At 33.7% G+C, this 19,282-nt stretch overlaps 1 protein-coding gene and 1 long non-coding RNA gene across 2 annotated transcripts; one reads left to right on the top strand and one right to left on the bottom strand.

The window, feature by feature from the left end:
* Positions 1–4,090: 4,090 nt before the first annotated feature.
* Positions 4,091–5,615, top strand: LOC128997956 (uncharacterized). The gene is made up of 3 exons (XR_008491172.1): positions 4,091–4,207; positions 4,539–4,704; positions 5,535–5,615. It is a non-coding gene; the product is annotated as an uncharacterized LOC128997956 (long non-coding RNA).
* Positions 5,616–15,059: 9,444 nt separating this feature from the next.
* On the bottom strand, positions 15,060–16,676 carry LOC128998089 (uncharacterized). The gene is made up of 3 exons (XM_054424083.1): positions 16,581–16,676; positions 16,084–16,176; positions 15,060–15,242 (listed from the first exon to the last, which is right to left on the bottom strand). The coding sequence occupies exons 1-3, from the start codon at positions 16,674–16,676 to the stop codon at positions 15,060–15,062; spliced, it is 372 nt and encodes a 123-aa protein (XP_054280058.1).
* Positions 16,677–19,282: the final 2,606 nt, after the last annotated feature.

The raw sequence follows: 19,282 nt of genomic DNA, 5'->3' as shown, positions 1-19,282 counted from the left end.
GAACATTTAAAGCAGCTTTCAATACAAATACCTCCGCCGCAGCAAACCTGCAGACTAAGCGAATTTCCATTTACCAGGCTGGAATTTTACTAAAATATGTCTTGAAAATTGTCAGATTTATTTCCTATCTAAATAACATTATTTTAGTGAGTACTTTGCTGCTACAGGGAAGATATTGAGGTGTATTTTTTTATTGAATGTTGATAGCTTAGTATGAAACAAACAACATTTCCAAATTTGGCAACAGTTTATTTATTCTCCATAAGAATAACATGGGAATTTTAAATTTACATTTTTCAAATTAACTCCATAAACGGTTGGGCATACAACAATGCTTTGTACAAAATTGTTTCTTTTTTTAAGCTCTACAAAATAGTTTGGAGAGAAATTATGAAAATTCGTGTTTGTAGGGGAAAAAATAGGAAAAATCAATTTTTAACCATTTAACCCCTGTTCCCATAGTCCGATTATGCTGGTTAGCAAACTCATTCGAATAAACGTAAGTTTACACATTTGTACCAAATTTTATCAAAAAACAGATCATTTTTGCTCATGTTATCGCGCTAACAGACGTGTATATATATGTATATGAATTTGAACGGATGGTGTTTTTGGCATCTGGGGACCTCAAAACGAAAAAGTAAATCGGTCCTGGGCTTAGGTATTACCACGAGACCTACGGTAATAGTTTATTCGCTATATGAGAAATTCGCTAAAAAGCTTGATGATACATTGTTTTTTGTCCTAGGACACTAGGCACGAGCCTGGGATTGTTTTTCACATTACTTCAGGCTAGACCTAGGGGTTGCGGCATTATCACTTGGATAAAATTCATTGGTGACTAGGCGGGGATCGAACCCGGGACCTCAGGGTTAAAGTCCCACGCTCAAACCACTACGCCAGCTCACTCCCCACATAGACTTAAGTTAGATGTTAATGATTAATGTGTGATTTGTGTTCCATAAACTACAACCATCGAAGTGGTTTATATTGAGCTCATTATTTAAGCTTATGGTATTGATAATTACTGAAATAATTTTTATTTTTGTTAAAAAAATGTATACTTTTTTTTGATTTTGGTGAAAACCGTCAATTCAGCTTGCAATTGATAGTTAAGGAGATCACTTCTTTGTCATTGAAAGTAAACATTCCTATGAAGTGCCATAGTAGTTGAACTTTCCCAATGTCTGTCCTGTTGTAATTTAGCACATTCCAGAATGGACCACCTAAATCACTTGCCAAACTTAATTGAATGAATTACTTGATCAAATGTATCTTTATTTACGGATGGCACATTTCCCCTTGATATTTCTGCAAAAGTAAAAAAAAAATTTAATAAAATTGAGTTACGCGATTTATAGGCCTACTTACGAGACATAATTATATAGAATGGTTCTCGTTATTTGAGAGGAAGTTTGGATTTTTAACTATAATATGTGTATTATTGTATTATTTTGAAATGTTTGTTTTATTAAAAATATATTTTTGTTTCACTTAATAACTTGATTTTTTTCTTCTCCCACCCGTTGTAGTAGTGATACTTATTTTGATAGATACAAAAGTTAATAATCTGTAGTATGATTATCTGGAAAATTCTATTGAAACATATTCTATTGCTAAGTCGGATTAGTTATATTACATGATCATATATGATGCCTACCTGTTGTAAAAATACATTACACTACTCAAAAGTGTATCAGACATTGTCTTCAGTCGCTTATGATAATTAGGTTATGGATTTACTATTATGAAGTCCGAAGAAATTTAGATGGTTTCAAGCCATGTTAAAACTAAATTGCTGAATCCACCTTTGAAAAATGTAATTAAGTCTATACAAACTACTTACAGTAGAGGTTCACTATTCCAAAAACCTGCCCATTCCGAACTGAAGTTTGTAAACTATTATTATTATTTTTTAAAGACTGTTATGAAGGTAACATAAAATCGAGTATGTTATCTGCAGTCACGGCTGAATTGTAAACTTTTTCCGCAGTCACAGAAACCACATTTGTGTCAAAACCATCAACATTACCTACAATCGTGGCGAAACATTCAATCGTATCCTTGTAGACACTATCTGTGATCGCAAAAACAAAAGCCTGGTGCTATCACGGCAAAATCGTAAAATTATTTCGATATTACTGCACAATATAGTGAACACAGTAAAATCATGAACATCTTCGCATCAGCAGGTATATCATCGTCTCCCACGTTTGCAGAAAAAATTGTCAACATCAACTTGTGAACATGACCAGTTATTACAGAATTCTGCTTATTCCGAATAGGGTTTGGAATAAGTCCAGTTAGTTTCAAATATAGAGACTCTACTGTACTATAGAGAGAGATAGAGATATTAGTTTTTTCCTGTCAACTGTTTAGGTATCAACATCAACCTTACAGAAACAATTGGATACGGTTTAATTATTAATCAATCTATACCCAAGTAGTAAAGTACAGTGATAAGTGACTGAAGGATATTTATAATTTTGTCTATGGCAAATTGAAATTTAGTAACTTGGCAAAATTCCATGAATATTTATGCCAATGCCACCAGAACAATTTTTTAGCAATATTTATTTTTGTGCTATAACTTTTTTTTAGGGATTTTTGTATCAAAACCAGAGGGAAAATAAAAACTTCTCTTACCCATTGCTAAAAATGCAACCTCGAAGTGTTATTGCAAAATATTCTCTAGCTATGCATACAGTCCTAGAAAATAATAGTAATTTCAAATGAGCGAGGTAAATGTTATCAAGTAACAAAATAAGGTCAAGTAAACCCCTTATATTGTGTAAATGCTATTTAACCAAGATAAAAAATTAACTGACACTTAAAATTAAAATAAAAAAAATTAAAGTATACTTTTTGGAGGAATAAGAAGATGAAAATCACAGACATTATAGATGTAATAAATCTGTCTGTGGGTATGATTCGGTTTTCTATAAGTTGAATAATCATCTTTCTTCTTCTGTCATTTTGATATCTGATTTATCGTCTGGATCTGGATTATAAGAGACAAAGACACCGATTCATTAAAAACCACAATTTCGTCCTTGTGTACACTTGACTGAGAGTTCCATTGATATCATTATTCATTCTTTAAGTGGTTCAGCTATCATTTGGTCCAGTTTTGGGTTAAATGTTTCAACACTAACCATACTAAACCAAAGATTGTGTTCTTGCTTGGTTATTCTTTAACCAAGAGAGTTCTAATACACGGTAAGAAGTATGTCTAATTATTTAAGTAACGATGAATCAGACTTATTCTCAGTCGAAGAAGTTGATGATGAGGTTTTGCGGCATCCACAATCTGGAAGATCTGGGTACGTAATGGGTGATGTCCAACATTCACACACAAGTGACACTGAACAACTCCATCAGCGAAAAGCAAAGGAAATTCAAGCAAGAATCGTTGAGACATCACAGAGATCACTAAAAACACTTTTAGCCACAGAAGAAATTGGTGTATCAACTGCAGAGGTAAGTAGACCCAACGTTTTGCCGTTGAAACGACAGTTCAGAATCATAATTTTTATTTACTGCCAAAAATATAGACATGTACAGGTCATGTCACTGATACTAAACATAATTATTAAGACGGACCAGTAAGTAAGATACAGACAGGTTAAAAATAAATAGACATATTAACCTTTCAGTAGGATGCAAGTTTGTTTTATGCACAGTACAATCTCACAATAGTCCTCTGTAGATATAGAGTGGTTGGTAATTATCCAATTTTTCCAGCAATTGACTTGTCGGCCATGAAAAATTTCATAAACCTAATTTTTGAAGAGTTGTGTAGCCTCTACGTTTCGTTCTGTATATTCAAAATTGATTACGATACCTGTCTATAGATATTTATTTATTCCAACAGTAACCACCATATTAAAAAAATTGCATAATGATATTTTTGGTTGCTGTAGTCTTAATCTACCATATCATCGGTCTAATTGGTCAGATTATTGTGTGTACAGCTGGTTTATATAATTGGATTTTGTTTATGAACCATTGGTAATCTAAATGTGTTAAAAAGTGACTCAAATGAACATGGTTTATTATTCTGTTTCAAAACTATAACCTAATAGAAATATTTAATATTCTTTAGGAATTGCTACGACAAAGGGAGCAACTACAGAGAACTGAAAAACATCTGGATGATATCAACAGCTCACTTAGCTTCAGTCGAAAGCACATTCAGGGTATCAAGGTAAGTTTTTTTGTAATTTTTTCTCGTATGTACTTACCTTTAAGTTGTGTGGCCTTCTAGGTTATGATATTCTTTGAAAATGAAAAAAAGTCCTTAAATGTTTTCTTTGTTTGTTACCAAGTTCTGTAAAACCTGTAATATTTTTTTATATTTGGGTGTGTTTTATCCATCCACTACAAAGGTGCTTATTTTAAAATTGAATACTACTCAAAAGTGTTGACCAGATCTACCTGTTAATCATTTTCGTACAGAGGGTTTTTCAACAGAACATTTATCAATATAAAATTACAGGTTATGGAATTCTTTATCATCATTAATTCTTAATTTACAGAGTGTTTTTGGATCATTGAAGAATTATCTTAGTGGGACAAAATCAAGTGAACCACAAGGAAGCAGATACAAGCCTGATTCACCTGTTTCAAATTCTGGTTCAATGCTTGTGGTAGCCGCAGAAATGTCGAAGCCATGTACTTCCTCTCAATCCCAAAATCATCTTGGTGAGTACCTACGATTTTGATAACCCACTAATACAAATTTTTAATGCAAGAATGATTTACTTTAAAACATCTCTCTTTGAAGTTTATAATTTAAAAAATATATTTTCCTCAAGTTAGATATATCAATCTGGATTGTTCAACAGAATGATCAGAAAAGGGTAAAAAAGCTGCAGCTTACAACTGGAACAATAATTCAGAACCGTCTACAAATATTGCACAATCGCAAATTCACAATCTTGCCATGACCACAGTAGACGCCTCCGTAACCACAGTGAATGTTGACGATTTTGCTGAGGCTGCAAAAGATGTTTACGATGTTGCCACGAACGCAAGAGACAAAGATGATGTCCAATAAAAAAAAGTCAAAAGTGTGTTTAATTATTCATGGCTAGGAGAGATAGAAGGAGATAGATGTTATTTATTTCAGGGGATGCTGATAACTTTGCCACGGTCACAGGCTATTGTTACGGTTTCAACTCAACAGCAAGAGATTATCACAATTTTGTCTCCGCTACAGTAGACTTTCATGAGAATTGTAAAAGGTTTATTAACTTAAAACACTTACAATGGTGTGCATGCCATTGTCAGAGTAAACATATCAGTAGAAGAATTTATATAAATTTAACTTAAAGTAAAAAAAAAAAAAAAAAAAAAACACTGCTGCAGCAAACCTGGAGACTAAGCGAAATTTAATTTGCCTGATTGGATTTATTACTAAAATATTTCCATAAACAAGACATATTTATTTCCCATTAAAAAAACATTAGATTTAACGAGTACCTAGGTTTGCTGCTTGACACATTGATAAATGTAACCTTGTTGGTGAACAGCTCTGGACCTGACTGATGAGTCGAGTGAACGCTTCAGTGCAGCTGATCCGGAGAAGGCTCTGAACAAGAATTTGGACCATATGGTTGATTCCATCTCTAGATTAAAACGTATGTTGGTTTTGTTTCTAGAATGATCATATCTCTATTCCCATGTGATAGTGATTAAAAAATAAAAATTAAGGTCAAGTATCGCAAAACGTCAAAATTTGAACTATTTAGGTTAAATATTTGAAAACCTTATTGTTACTAGTGTTACTAGTTTAGTGGTAGGCATCTTGAACTGATGTAGCTATTGCATTGCTCGATTTGTAAAAAATGAGGTACTGGAACTGTAACCTATTTAATGGGATTTGTACACATTTACACAATTTTTTTCATCTTTCCAAAAGAAAGGTGGCGAAACTATGTTCCACCGCGTCCCCCCCTCCTCACAAATTGAGCACTGAGCTTTTGACACAAAACTATCTTTAATATGATTGGATAAAGATCAGGAGATCCCTTAAAACTATCGGTATCCCTCAACGTCAACACTATACTCTTAAATACTCATAATGCTTAATGCTGATCAAGCAATTTGTTATGTATTTGAATTTGTTTATCATATTTTAAAGAAAATGTTTTTTCAGGTTTGGTGAAGAAATAGAATCACAGAACGATCTGGTCGAGAACATAATAGACAAGACTGAGAAAGCTGGTATAACTTTGAGAGGACAGAACAAAGATATTGGAAGAATACTCAAACGATAGTGTAAAAACTGGTCTTCATTCCATCGATGTATTTTAGTATCACAACGTTGTAATGGTACAAAGCCAAATTGTTTCAAGTTAGTTAAAAAAGAGTTAAACATTTTCTTATGAACAGGTAAATCATGTTATGTGAAGTATTTGTTTTTGTATTTTAAATATCCAAAATTTCAATTTGATGTTTTCCTGTGGGAACGCAAGAGAAAAACAATTTCTTTTCTTGAATAGTAAGTCGGTGTAAAGGCCTGTTTTGCCAGAAGCTGCTATCGCGTCTAACGCTTAGCGATAATCGCTTAGTTTCTATTCTATTGCTTGATGCTATTTTGCCAGAAGCGTCTGTTTCTTGCGATTATTTGATCAGTGAGTGGTTTTCTTTGGTGGCAAAAAGAGTGCTCTATGTGAAATGAGATGTAAAAAGCATATAGAGAAGTATTTGTTAGCTGAGGAATTTGACAATGAAGAGATTTTAGAAATGTGCGAACCCAGGGAAGAAGTAGGTCCTATGATTTTACAGATACAAGAAAAGGAACCTCTGTTCTAGAAAAGCGGGGTCATCTTCTTCGCTATTAAATCCCCACTTTGTTGCTAAACTTTCAAACTGGGTTAAAAACATAACTTAAATAGACGCTAGCGACTGCGTCTCTGTCTGCTCTGGGAGCAGTGATCCGCGATAGACGCTAGTGGCTCAGTTACACACGCTGGCGGCTGTAGCGATAGACGCTTCTGCCAAAATAGACTTACCTGAAACAATACAAAGCAGTGGCCAGCAATTGACACGGAGCGATCATCGCTGAGCGTTTGATGCACCAGACCCTTCTGGCAAAACAGGCCTTAATATGTATGTGATTGATTATACGTTATGAAAACAGGACGTAGTGTTTGTTGTATTGTGAATGAAAATGTATCAAAATTATGAATGACCGTTTATAGTTATGTAAGTAGGTAATCAATATAATGGTTTTCCTTTGCATCATATTTCCTTCTTATATTACTAGATTTAAAACTCCATAGCTGTATCCTCATCATAAAACTATTATTAGGTATTTTATGTGTTGTTCACAAAAACCAAGGTACACTAAAATATTATATTGAAAATCCGTACCCCTATTGATTGCAGGGATCGCTCAATCAATGAAGCAAGTTTGCTACAGCATAGAGTAGTCAAAATTAGTGAATTTGTTCCCTCTTTACTGGAATATCTCCAAAACTAAACCAAGTTAAGTCTATCAATTTATTATTAATCAACAATTTGAATCTCCAATACAATACAGAGTCCAAAACAAGACGCAAACAGTGATATCCTGTGTTTTTCACCGATCCAATTAGTCTTTTCATGTTGATTTTTGCCTAAACTATCCAAATCGTGTAAGTTAATTACGAGATCAGGTCAGAGACACATCTAAGTCACAGACAGGTCTAAGTCATCAGTATTTCACCAGCTCTGATGGAATTGTGAGATGTTCTGAGACGATAAAGTAGGTTCTATTTAGTTTCAAAATAGCGGCAAACCTATGAGCTTGTGTTTTAATTTGGGTTGTGTTTGGAAAAAGAAATACCCTGCATATAGGCTTACAAAACACAATTTATTTTTGGAAAAGACATTGGTATCCAAAGTTGTCATGATATCTAAATAGTTTATGCAAACAATCCATTAAATGATGAACTTACATAAAATAAAGATGGGGTTCCTTCCCAGTATTTTGACGGAGCTTAGGATTGTCAAACAATTCCAGTATTTATTAAGTGTATGAGGCTCTACGCGAAGGGAAAATTTCAAAGCAAATAGTTAAATGCCTATGCTTTGTTTCTCATTTGAAATCCAAATACCACAGTAAAAGCTAACCTTTTTATGAAGGATATACATGTACATATATCCTTGAAATTAGCAGTAAAGATTCACTGGAATATTTATGTTTTGATTTTTAACCATAATATGTCTATTATTGTATTATCTTGAAATGTTTATTTTATAAAAAATATATGTTTTGTTTAAATTATTAACTGGATTTTTTATTTTCCCATCCGTCGCAGTAGTGATACTTATTTTTGTAGATACACAAGATATGATAATATTCAAGTATGATAATCTGGAAAAATGCATACTCTATTGCTTAGTTTGATTAGATATATAATCATAAATATGATGCCTATCTGTTGTAAAGACATGCACTACTCGAGAGTGTACGAGTCATAATTCATATTGTCTTCAGTCAATTATGATTACAGTAGCAAACCACTTACAAGTGAGTTTCGCTATTCCAGAAATCTGGCCATTCCAAACTAAAGTTCGGAAACTATTATTATTATTATTTTTTAAAGACCTTGTTACAAAAACATAACTAACATGAAATCAAGTATTCTGTATAGTCCTCGCCACCCTAACCTGAGGCAGCCCAAGGCCGCACTAGATATACGGTGTACGGCCTTGGGCTGCCTTAAGTTAGAGTGGCGAGGACTATATTCACGGCTGAACTGTGAACGTCTTCCGCAGTTGCAGAGACATTGTCATGGTCTCCGGCGATTGTGTCAAAACCGAGAACATAACCCGCGATCGTGGCAATGCTTGAAATCGTATCTTTGCTGACACTTTCTACAATGGCAAAAATAAAATCGGCATTGTCATGGAAAAATCGTAAAAATATCCCAATATTACGGCAAAATTGTGAATATCTTCCGCGACAGAAGGGACATGAAAAAAAACTGTGAACATCTACAGCATGAACATGATGAATTAATACAGTAATCCGCTTATTCCGAGTAGCGTTTGGAATAATGCAGAGTTATTTTTTAATAACGGGACTCTTGTAGAAGGATTTGTTGTGACCTGATATGGTAATGACCTTACAGATAAAATATATTACGGTTGAATTAATCCATCTATACCCAAGTAGTAAAATATGGTAATTAGTGACCGAAGGAAATCATTTAGAACCGGTATGTCCTAGTATGGCTTAATGCAATTCAGGAACCTGGAAAAGTTACAGAAATATTTATGCCAATGTCTCCAGAACAATTTTATCACCATTTATTTTTATACTACAACTGCTCACTCATATCATTTCTGCTTAGACCGACAGACAAATACAAGGTTAAAGGATGCATCAAGCTCTAACATCCGCTGACACCTTGTATCGTGCTATTCTAGTTATTGGTGAGTTCAAATGGATTGGAGTTGTGAAGCTACTAGGAGTTGTTCGTCCTAGATTTTTAGGGATTATTTTATCCAAAACTGTGCACATAGCAGCAAGTAGTATGGGTGTTGCACCAACCAAAACAATCCCCTCATCTCCTAGGACACTAGCCTGGAACTGTTCTGCACATTACATCACAATATTTTGGTACTAAAGAATACTAGAGAAAGGAATTGAATTTTGTGAAAGCAAAAAAACATTGTATCATTTTCATGGACGTTTTAAGGCAACCCTATGAAAAATCAACACCAAAAACTTCTTCATTCAAGAGATCATCTTTATTATGAAAACACAATTACATAGTTATAACATCAATAATGAAACATATAGTTTTTGTAACACTAAGTTGAACCAACAAAGTACATCACATATATATCTATCAAATGTAACAATAACTACAGATAACAATACAGTGCTTCAAAAATTGTCTCATATTCATAGGAAATTTATAAGATTGAATTTTCCAATTAAGTTTTTGAAATTTAAGGAATTGACCAGACAAAATTTAAGTCTGGGAGCATTTTTAAACTTTCAAACATAAAGTAGAGCTATTGGTTGTTAATTCCGTAAAAAAATTGACATTGCAATCATTTAATTTTGTTTAAGGAACAGATACCGTTACCCAGATTTTTAAGTATGCCTTTTTTATAAACCCTTTAGAATGTGGAGTTGTTCCAAAGGGGGGGGGGGGGGGTATATTTGAAACAATTAAAACTGATCTGATAGGATGTCAGTCCTAGGTGTGCTAGGCTTTGGATTACTGAGCAAATACTTATGGAAGGTTTAATGACGGAATAATTAGTTTGCTTGTATAAAGTTATAACTTTATTCAATTTTGAAATGGCTGCCGGTTTTTACTGAGTAATGATACAGATCATAGTTTTTAAGATATTATGTTAAGACCATTAAACGGAGGTGTCATTTATGTGGGGTTACATTTAATAATTTGACTTTTCCCCCTGAAACACTCTATTTTGAGGCAATAGACTAAGCTAGTATTTTACTCTAACAGTCCTTATGTACTAAGTTTCTTTAGCTAAATGTTGCCTGTTCAACAATTAAAAAATGGGCCCCCAAACGTATTAATCCTGTGTGAATTTGAAAAACAAAAACATTTTGTACACCTCTGTACAAAGTGTATAGTACTACATAGTACTGTTAATGTGTTAACTACAACATGAAATATTTTAATTTATCCTTCATTTAAATTACCTTGATTTTGAAGATGTGTATGTATTTTGAAATTGGTAATTCATATTGCATCAACATGTAGCAGTTTTTAGAATGGATAACATTTCATATTAACTTCATTTAATGATTTAATATTTTTGGCACATTCTGTATTATTTAAGTAGCACTGTCATTACATCATACTAACAACTTATATTATCTGACTAGAAAATAATTGTTCTTTCAAGTACCGTAAAGGTTTTGTTAATTAATAAAACATGCATAATATGATAAGGATAAACGTTTACAAAATATACACTAATCATCTACCTTTTGGGTTAACATTGTGCGAGTGGAGTGAAAACATTTAGTGAGTTCAAGAATAAATTTATATATTTGTATATATATATAAAGAAAATGATCAAATCCAAGGCTTAAAACTAATAAAAAGTGTCTTATCACAATTTAAACACACTAATCTACTTTAATGTATGAAGAATGAGTCAATTATTTGTGCTAATTTTGTACAATAATTATTTGACACAAAGGTAAAAGTGGGATAAAAAATTTGTTTGGCTGATAACCATTAATGTAGTCAGTCTTTTAACAGTCTATGCTCACATGCTATTAGTTTTATTTGTAGCTTTTAAAGTCAAATGTTAAAAATTATTGAGCTGTTTTTTATACCTTCTATTAGGCTAAAGGTAACCTAAATTAGTGGTATGATCATAAATTAAATATTTGCATATGTTTTATAGATGTTTTATGGAAGAAACATTTTTTGAATCTTGTCTTATCTAAGATTTACATTTTTGAGTTATCTAGTCTAGTAAAAAAACATATTAATCCATTACCTTAACAATTTTAATACTTTTTCTGAAATCAATTATCTACAAACTGAGTACAAAGCTAAGATTTAAGGTCAATGATTTGAATTGAATTATTTTTTTTCAGGGAAAAATTATGTACAGTCAATGATCTGTTGGAAAATACTAAGCTTATAATCTTTTAAACATTCCCGATTATCTTTTTAACAGGATCAAGTTTGTTACATATAACCAGAACAGTACTTATATTGGATATCTGATAATTTAAAATTATTGCATATATCAGTTAATCAGCTGTAGGCTGTTGTTTCGTAGTTAGGTTGATGTGGAGGGGATCTAATTGCTTCTCCCCTAAATTTTGTGAACAGAGTATAATTTATGAACGGGAAAAAATGTTAATATTTCTCAAATTAGTTAAAAATAATACAATGTTGTTCGTGATAGTTCGTTTTACGAGTAAAACCTACTAAATCTTTTTAGGACAGTTGAATTTCTGAATTGAAATAATAAAGAATTAATTAAATACTCTCTTAAACATTACAAAGGTAAAATTAAATTCATTAACTGTATTTTCTTAATATTCTTTCATATACAAAAGGTAAACAAATTTTCATTAAAAATAAAACTGTTGTCTAGAACATGATTAATCAAAGAATATTCTGTTTGCATTCAAAAACTTAGAAAGTGAACTACTTTTTTTGCCATGGATACTTATAGTTTAAAATTGACAAAAATAACTTATGCAATCAGTCACTTTAAGGCTGCGCTCTACCCGTCTGGCGCACGCGAATGCAAGGGGTTTAGTTCTTACTAATTATAACCCCAATTGTGAACCGGTTAAAAAGATCTTGGTGTCATATATTTCATTAAATAATATAGTAGTTTTGCCGGTTTTTAAAATTTTGATACGGTAACTCAAAAATGTTGGGCTCAAAGGTTGGTAAAAATGTTAAAATACGTGTTTTTTATCATAAGTTTAAATGCATACAAATATTTTTTAGAGAAAAAAGTAAAACGGGAACAGTGCAATAGGTTCTTAAAAACAAGAACCTGCATTTAGTTTTCTAAAAAGTTTAAGAATAACTATGTAATCACGCAGACTCGAAAGGCTTGCAAGCGCTCTTCATGGCGCTATTCAATGCAATGGTATAGGGACATCGGCGTTCGGCAACTTCGTATTGAGAAATCCGAGCTGAGGTAGAGCGCACCCTTAAGTGGAATCATTGTAAAGTGACTAATTTTGGAGTGCTTTTAATCATATTTGAGACATCAAATCTATTGAACAATCACACACACATTAAACTGGTTGAACCAGTACACACATTGATAATGTACATTATTGGATAAAACCTAATTCAGTCTATGATAGTAAGCGTACAGAACAAAATACCTTCTGTTTCTCGAAAGTATTTTTGCTTATAACTATTTAAAAGACAGATTTTTCCCCAACATTTATTATAAGTTGGTTGCTTCTGTAATGCCATTGAGTGTTTGTTGTTTTACTATGAACCTTTTCAAATATAGTTAAAATTCAAGAGTGGATTTTACAGGATATTTTAAACAGTTGAAAAGGTTCGCTAAAGTAGATGCTGGATTCGGCACGTTCAGAACTTTGGCAGTGCCGGATTATTGAAAATACAGTAGACTCTTGATAATTCGAAATTGGTGGGCCAAGCATATCAATTTGAATTATCAAGAGTTTTGAATTATCAAGAGTTTGATTTATCGGGAGAAAAATAAACCATTCGAATTACAGAGAGTTTTTTTGTTTAACACATACAAAGGTACAGCACGTTACAATAAAACATCATACCGTATTTTAGTACACTTTTAAACAATCAACGGCTTATTTTTCAGTTACTGTAGTTGCAAAGAAATCTGTTATTTAGCGCTATTTCGCCAATAGCTGAACTATCAGCTGTCGACAACTACGTTTGTGCTCAAGGAGATGTCGCACAATCTAGAGATCGGATTGCCAACTTAGAAAAACAAGTCAGCGAACTAACTCAGACTACTGCTCTAACTAAAAAACATCAAAACGTCCAACACTAGCCTACCATGGGAACAGGATGTACTGTACTGTATAGTTTCCTGTTATAACAGGAAGAGATCACTTCGAACTATAGAGTGTTTTGCCGACTAAACTTCGAATTACTGCGTGACTTTGATTTATAGAGTGTTTTTTCGACGAAACTTTGAATTACAGCATGACTTTGAATTAAAGAGTATTAACCGACGAAACTTCGAATTACTGAGTTACTTTGAATTATAGAGTGTTATTTCGACGAAACTTCGAATTACTGCGTGTTACAAATTGACCTGCCCTCTATTTGGACTTTGAAATACCGAGTGTATCAAAATGCATGGTAAACATTTGAAATATTGAGAGATTCTCTAGGGACTGAGCCTTCATTTTGAATTATCGAAAGTTTTGAATTATCAAGTGTTTGAACTACCAAGAGTGGACTGTATTATATTAGCCAATTGAACTTCTTGTAATAACAACTAATTTTAGAGTATCAAAAGAAAATCGTTGGCTGTCAGGTCATTATTTTGAGTTTTATTGTACTTTCTTCTATTTTAGTAGTGATATAAAACGCCAACAATAAATAGACATAAACATCCTCCAATTCAATTGAGTGCAACTGATGTCTGCCAATCGCTCCTGGCAATATATATTACACCCCTCTGTTGACTGAGCTAACATGACTTAAATTAGCACTCAAAAAGATTTTTTACTTTGAAATTGATGCCGGATTAGATGGCTTTTACTATAGGCCTACTTGCAGCATTTACAAATACAATTCTTTTCCCTGTGATCTTCAAGGCTCTCCAAATGAGAATGTATAAAAATGGCTTTATATTTAACAATCATTCAACTTACACGCCATGTTTACATTTTTGTTAAAATAGTTTTCATACGTTTACAGACAAATCTCACAATACGGTACTGTATTATGCAAATAAAAATATATTTGTCCAATCTTCTCACAGCACTCAATACAAATAAGTTCCTCTTGTAAACTGAAATACTTTGGTTTGGTCAACAGACTTTGAGAAGAAAAGTTTGTTCTTTATTAAATTACTACAACTACCACAAACTGGTACCACCTGACATTATCTGTTTTGATATTGTTGCTATCTATTTTAACACCAACAAAAAATTGAGCATATTAAAACCTACTCGACGCATATAAATGTATTTGACAAAACTCTTTCAAAAACAGGTTTAACTTTTGTCCAGAATAGAGAGAAATATATTTTGTAATTGACATTTTAACATAAATTGCAATTTAGGTCTGGATCAACCAATAACTGAGTGAGTTTAGGTAAACTTCTAAATGATCGCCAAACCATTGGCTATTAGTGCAATAAGGTTGACATGCCATGGAACTATTAAACAAGTATAAACAATACAAATCGGACATTTCGGGTTCAATACTGTATGGTATGAGGCTGTATATAAGCCTTTTAATTGAGCTTATTACTTATTCCTAATTAAATATTGTGAGGTTTTTAAGTAGAAACAGATAAAATAATAACAACATTAAGGTACATGTTTTAGAATATTGACTGGGAAAAATTGTGCAAATCTACTGGTACCCTATTAGCTTCATCCGCAAGGCGCGACAACGGGTCTGAACCTGCATAGTGCTGTCTCTCAACGAATCCTGGACCTGCTTCTGAAGTTCTTGTACTTCAGATATCTCTTTACGCAGATTTTCATAATGTTGCTTAACTTGTGTTACCGTCTCTAAGAGATGCATGACAGATTCCTGGAAAAATAAAAGCAATGTAAAAGGGAATATTTTTGACTCATTGATTTTGTAAAACCCTTGATGTCATACATTAATGTTCAAGAAAGTTTAAAGATCCAAAATTTAACTTTAAATAGGTACCTACCCATGTAATTTGAAACTGATTTAATATGATAGTTCTAGGAATTGGGAGATAAATTAGTAGTAGTATAAACGTTTTTTAACTGAATCACATTTCAAAACAACAAATATATTAGCACTCTGCCAGAATCGTTAACAACCCACAGTTTAAAACATGGTACCGGAAGCCTATTGAACTATGAGAACGCAAAAGTATTTTTCTGATGAGTTAAAACTTAATTTTTTAATCCTTCGCAGATAATCAAAAGACAGCACATGATGAAATTTATGCGGTATTAAGCATGTTAATAGTAATCGTCAATTTATTATCACGTTTAAAATAGTATAAACATGTTAGAAACTTTTTGCAATCCTTAAACTGACAATAAAATCTGGGACATTCAACACTCCTAAAAAGGTAGCTCATTTGTGGAATAGTAGACAGGCAATGAGATCCAAAATATCCTTTTGCTCTGGAAGCCTTCGCGAAAGAACAGAATATATGTTGATGACATCTTTCACAAAGTAATTTTCAAACTAGGGAAAGAAGAATTACTAGCCTATATAATTTTCTTGAAAAATACACAATGCAACATATTGTAGACAAAGATATGCTAGGCCATTAGACCAACATTACTTGAGGAGGCTTATCAAATGTCAAATAAATATGCACGAGTAGGCCTACATCTTCCAGTGACTAAGCCAAATCAATAAGAATAAGACTGTAACTGTAACCTACCTTATTCTCATCACATTCTATGTCTGTTACTTCCTTTTCACACTCATCCAGTTTCCAAACAATCTTATCAAGGTGGCTGTCAGTCCTTTTCACCTATATAAAATAAGAGATTTAAATACTTCTCAGCAATGTATGTATAGTTTACTGATAGTTTACTGATGACAAAATGCGTTCAGAAAAACAAATTTGGAAAATTTGTTTAAGCATATTATGGTAGGCAAAAATTACTTATATAGAAAAATGACCTTTTATACAAAAGCTCTCCATAAATTAAGGTCTCTATCAATCTCCTGTTGTGATCAAGCAAGCTAGCTCGGATCTTAAACTGCCGCAAAGTTCTTTATTTTATCAACTAATATTCTAGTCAATTTCCACTACTGGTATATGATTCCCTATTGGACAATTTGCTACGCCATATTAGCTCAAACCAACATTAAGGAAAATATGTGCTCCCGTCAAGTATGAATTGCGATCTCTGAGACTATTAAGGACATGACCTGAGTCTGACCTTTTCCAAACTCTTTAAAAAAGGCTCGGACTGTGCCCATCTTCAAGAAAGGGAACCCTGCACTCATGGAAAATTTCCGCCCCATCTCTATCCTCCCTATCTTTTCTAAGGTGATGGAGACGATGATGAAGAAGCAGCTCCTCTCATATTTTGAAAAGAATAGCCTACTGGTGGACTCACAACACGGTTTTCGTAGCGGTCGATCTACCACCTCCGCACTCCTAAGCCTGGTCGACACCATATCCCAGGCCTTTGAGGAGAATGAATCGGTCCACCTAAGCCTTTGTGACCTCAGCAAGGCTTTCGACGTTGTGTCACATGACATCCTTCTGGCCAAGCTGAGAAAATACGGAATTGGCGGTGCAGTTTTCAGCTCTCTTGCGGACTACCTTGGCAACCGCAAACAAATAGTGACCATCATGGGAGCTTCATCTACTATGGGCTCTCTTCCCCATGGAGTTCCGCAGGGATCGGTTCTGGGCCCTCTCCTTTTCACAATCATGATCAATGACCTTGCTACAACCAGCCATGCCCTCCTGTTTGCAGATGATACCACCTTGGTCACAAAGGGGAAGAACATCGACCCGTTGCTGGAGGAGGCAAACAACGCCCTGAGGCTGGCAAAGGACTGGTTTATAGCCAACAAACTCAAGATCAACGAGGAGAAGACTCAGACCCTTATGTGTTCCCTGAAGATCGGCCTTGAGGACAACAGCGTGAAGCTGCTTGGGTTCTGGATGGACTCTAAGCTAAGTTGGCACCACCACATTGAAAAGGTATGTGTAAAGCTCTCAAGAGTTCTTCACCTTTTAAGGAAGCTTAGGACCACCATTACCAGACCGTATTTGCTAGCGGTGTATCACGCACTGTTTCACAGTCACCTCACGTATGGCCTGGTTCTGTGGGGTCATTCTCCGTCAACACAGGAATTACTCCTACTACAAAAGAGAGCGATGAGAATAATAACATCTTCTGGCTACAAAGCACACTGTCGGCCTATCTTCCTCGAGTTGGGTGTGTTGACTGTCTACAGCCAGTATGTCCTTAACATCTTGACCCTGCTGAAGATAAACATTCATCATTTTGTAGTCAGAGACAATGTTCATAGCCACCATACCCGCCAAGCTTGTGACATTGATCTGCTGAGATGCCGCCTAGCCCGCTCTCTGAAGAGTTATCCTCGGTCGGCGATAAGGCTGTTTAATTCCTAGCCGGTTCATGTGCGCAATCTGGACCTTGATGATTATAAGACGGCCCTGCGTGACAGGCTGGTTAATAGGCCTCTTTACAGCCTCGAAGAATTAGGCAACGAGCCACTTTTTAGCCATTGCCACAGTGTAAATAGTATTGTGTAAATAGTATTTTAGTATTTAGTAATCTGACGCAGTCATGCCGATTTCATCGGTCAACGACATAGACTACAAGTATCAAGTAAGTAAGTAAGTATCATGGATAAACCATAGTAGTCTTAAACCTGTCCATGAGCAAGCAAAATTTGCTCAATTTGAATCACTGTCTCGATATAAACTGTTGAACAACCACTGACAAATCATTGTGCATTTGTGTATGACCTTCTACAAATTAAACTTACCTATGCCACTATTACACATTTTTAGATCAGAAAACTTGTTTGCTTACAGATCAACTAGCTAGCGATGAATTCCAATAGGGGTTAATCCTCTTCCTAGAGAATAGTGTAAAAACAAACACATTCTTTTTTGAGTTCATTAGCCTAGCCAAAGAAAGTGATTAATATTTATTGGAATATTATGGTATATTTATCATTTTTTAATAAATAGGCTAATATTCTTTGGCGCCTTATGGAAGTGTAATGCAGCTAGAATATTATTAACTTAAATAAAGTAAAGAACACAACACTGGTTTCATATTTGAGCTAGCTCCCTAGGTAACAAAAGCTTGATTGAGACCTTAATCCACAGACAACCCTTACAGATGCTGTCCAATTCTGGATCAAATTACTTAGCCTAGTTAAGTTAGATTACTCCTAAACAGAAATAGTAATTTTTTCTTAAAATTTTAGAACATGGACATTCAAATTGTACCAAAGCACAAGCAGATACATTAACTACAACAGAATAAATATTTAGATGTAAAACTAAGGAGTACAATTTTTGAAACTCCAGTATCCAAATTAAATTTGACAACATTCACTATAGGCTACAGTCAATCTATACAGTAATAAATAATTTGATTAATTCATACCGATTTTTCTAAATTGTTCAAAACTGTTTCAGCCTCCATGAGAATAAAAATAGTAAAATTTTCCTTGATATAAAGGTTTGATATCTACCGGGTAAAAATGAAAATTAAATATTTAGGCCTTCTCACTATCTTTTAATATACCAGATAATCGTCTGCGCCCTGCGGCTGCTAATGATCATGATCAAGAATGACAGTAGAACACAAGAAGAACTTGCCAAAACCTTTTATTCGTCAAGACTTCTGGCAAATCATAGAGTAACGTCTTAAGATATAGTATATAAACTATTCGTTATAGATTAAATATTTTCCCAAGAATGGGGTTGCACTTGAATACTTACTCTATCACATAAGGTCTATTATTAAATTATAAAAGGTTTATCTTAATCCTTATAAGGCCAAAAACAGTATGTAAATCAACTTTTGTGTTTGTCACTTAAAATAATGTATGATTAAAAACCCATAGATTAA

The sequence above is a fragment of the Macrosteles quadrilineatus genome, unplaced genomic scaffold (assembly GCF_028750875.1).
Source record: "Macrosteles quadrilineatus isolate MER2022 unplaced genomic scaffold, UCM_ALF_1.0 Scaffold_7__1_contigs__length_78375512, whole genome shotgun sequence".
NCBI classification, from domain to species: Eukaryota; Metazoa; Arthropoda; class Insecta; order Hemiptera; family Cicadellidae; genus Macrosteles; species Macrosteles quadrilineatus.
This window is presented reverse-complemented; position numbering and strand designations above follow the sequence as displayed.

Bases quoted from the DNA above. Each gene is read 5' to 3' on its own strand.
- LOC128998089 (XM_054424083.1), bottom strand. From the start codon at position 16,676: ATGGGGCGGAAATTTTCCATGAGTGCAGGGTTCCCTTTCTTGAAGATG. The intron at 16,177-16,580 runs GTCATGTCCTTA...TATTTTATATAG, and splicing joins TTGGAAAAGGTCAGACTCAG to GTGAAAAGGACTGACAGCCA. The intron at 15,243-16,083 runs GTAGGTTACAGT...TTATTTTTCCAG, and splicing joins TAGAATGTGATGAGAATAAG to GAATCTGTCATGCATCTCTT.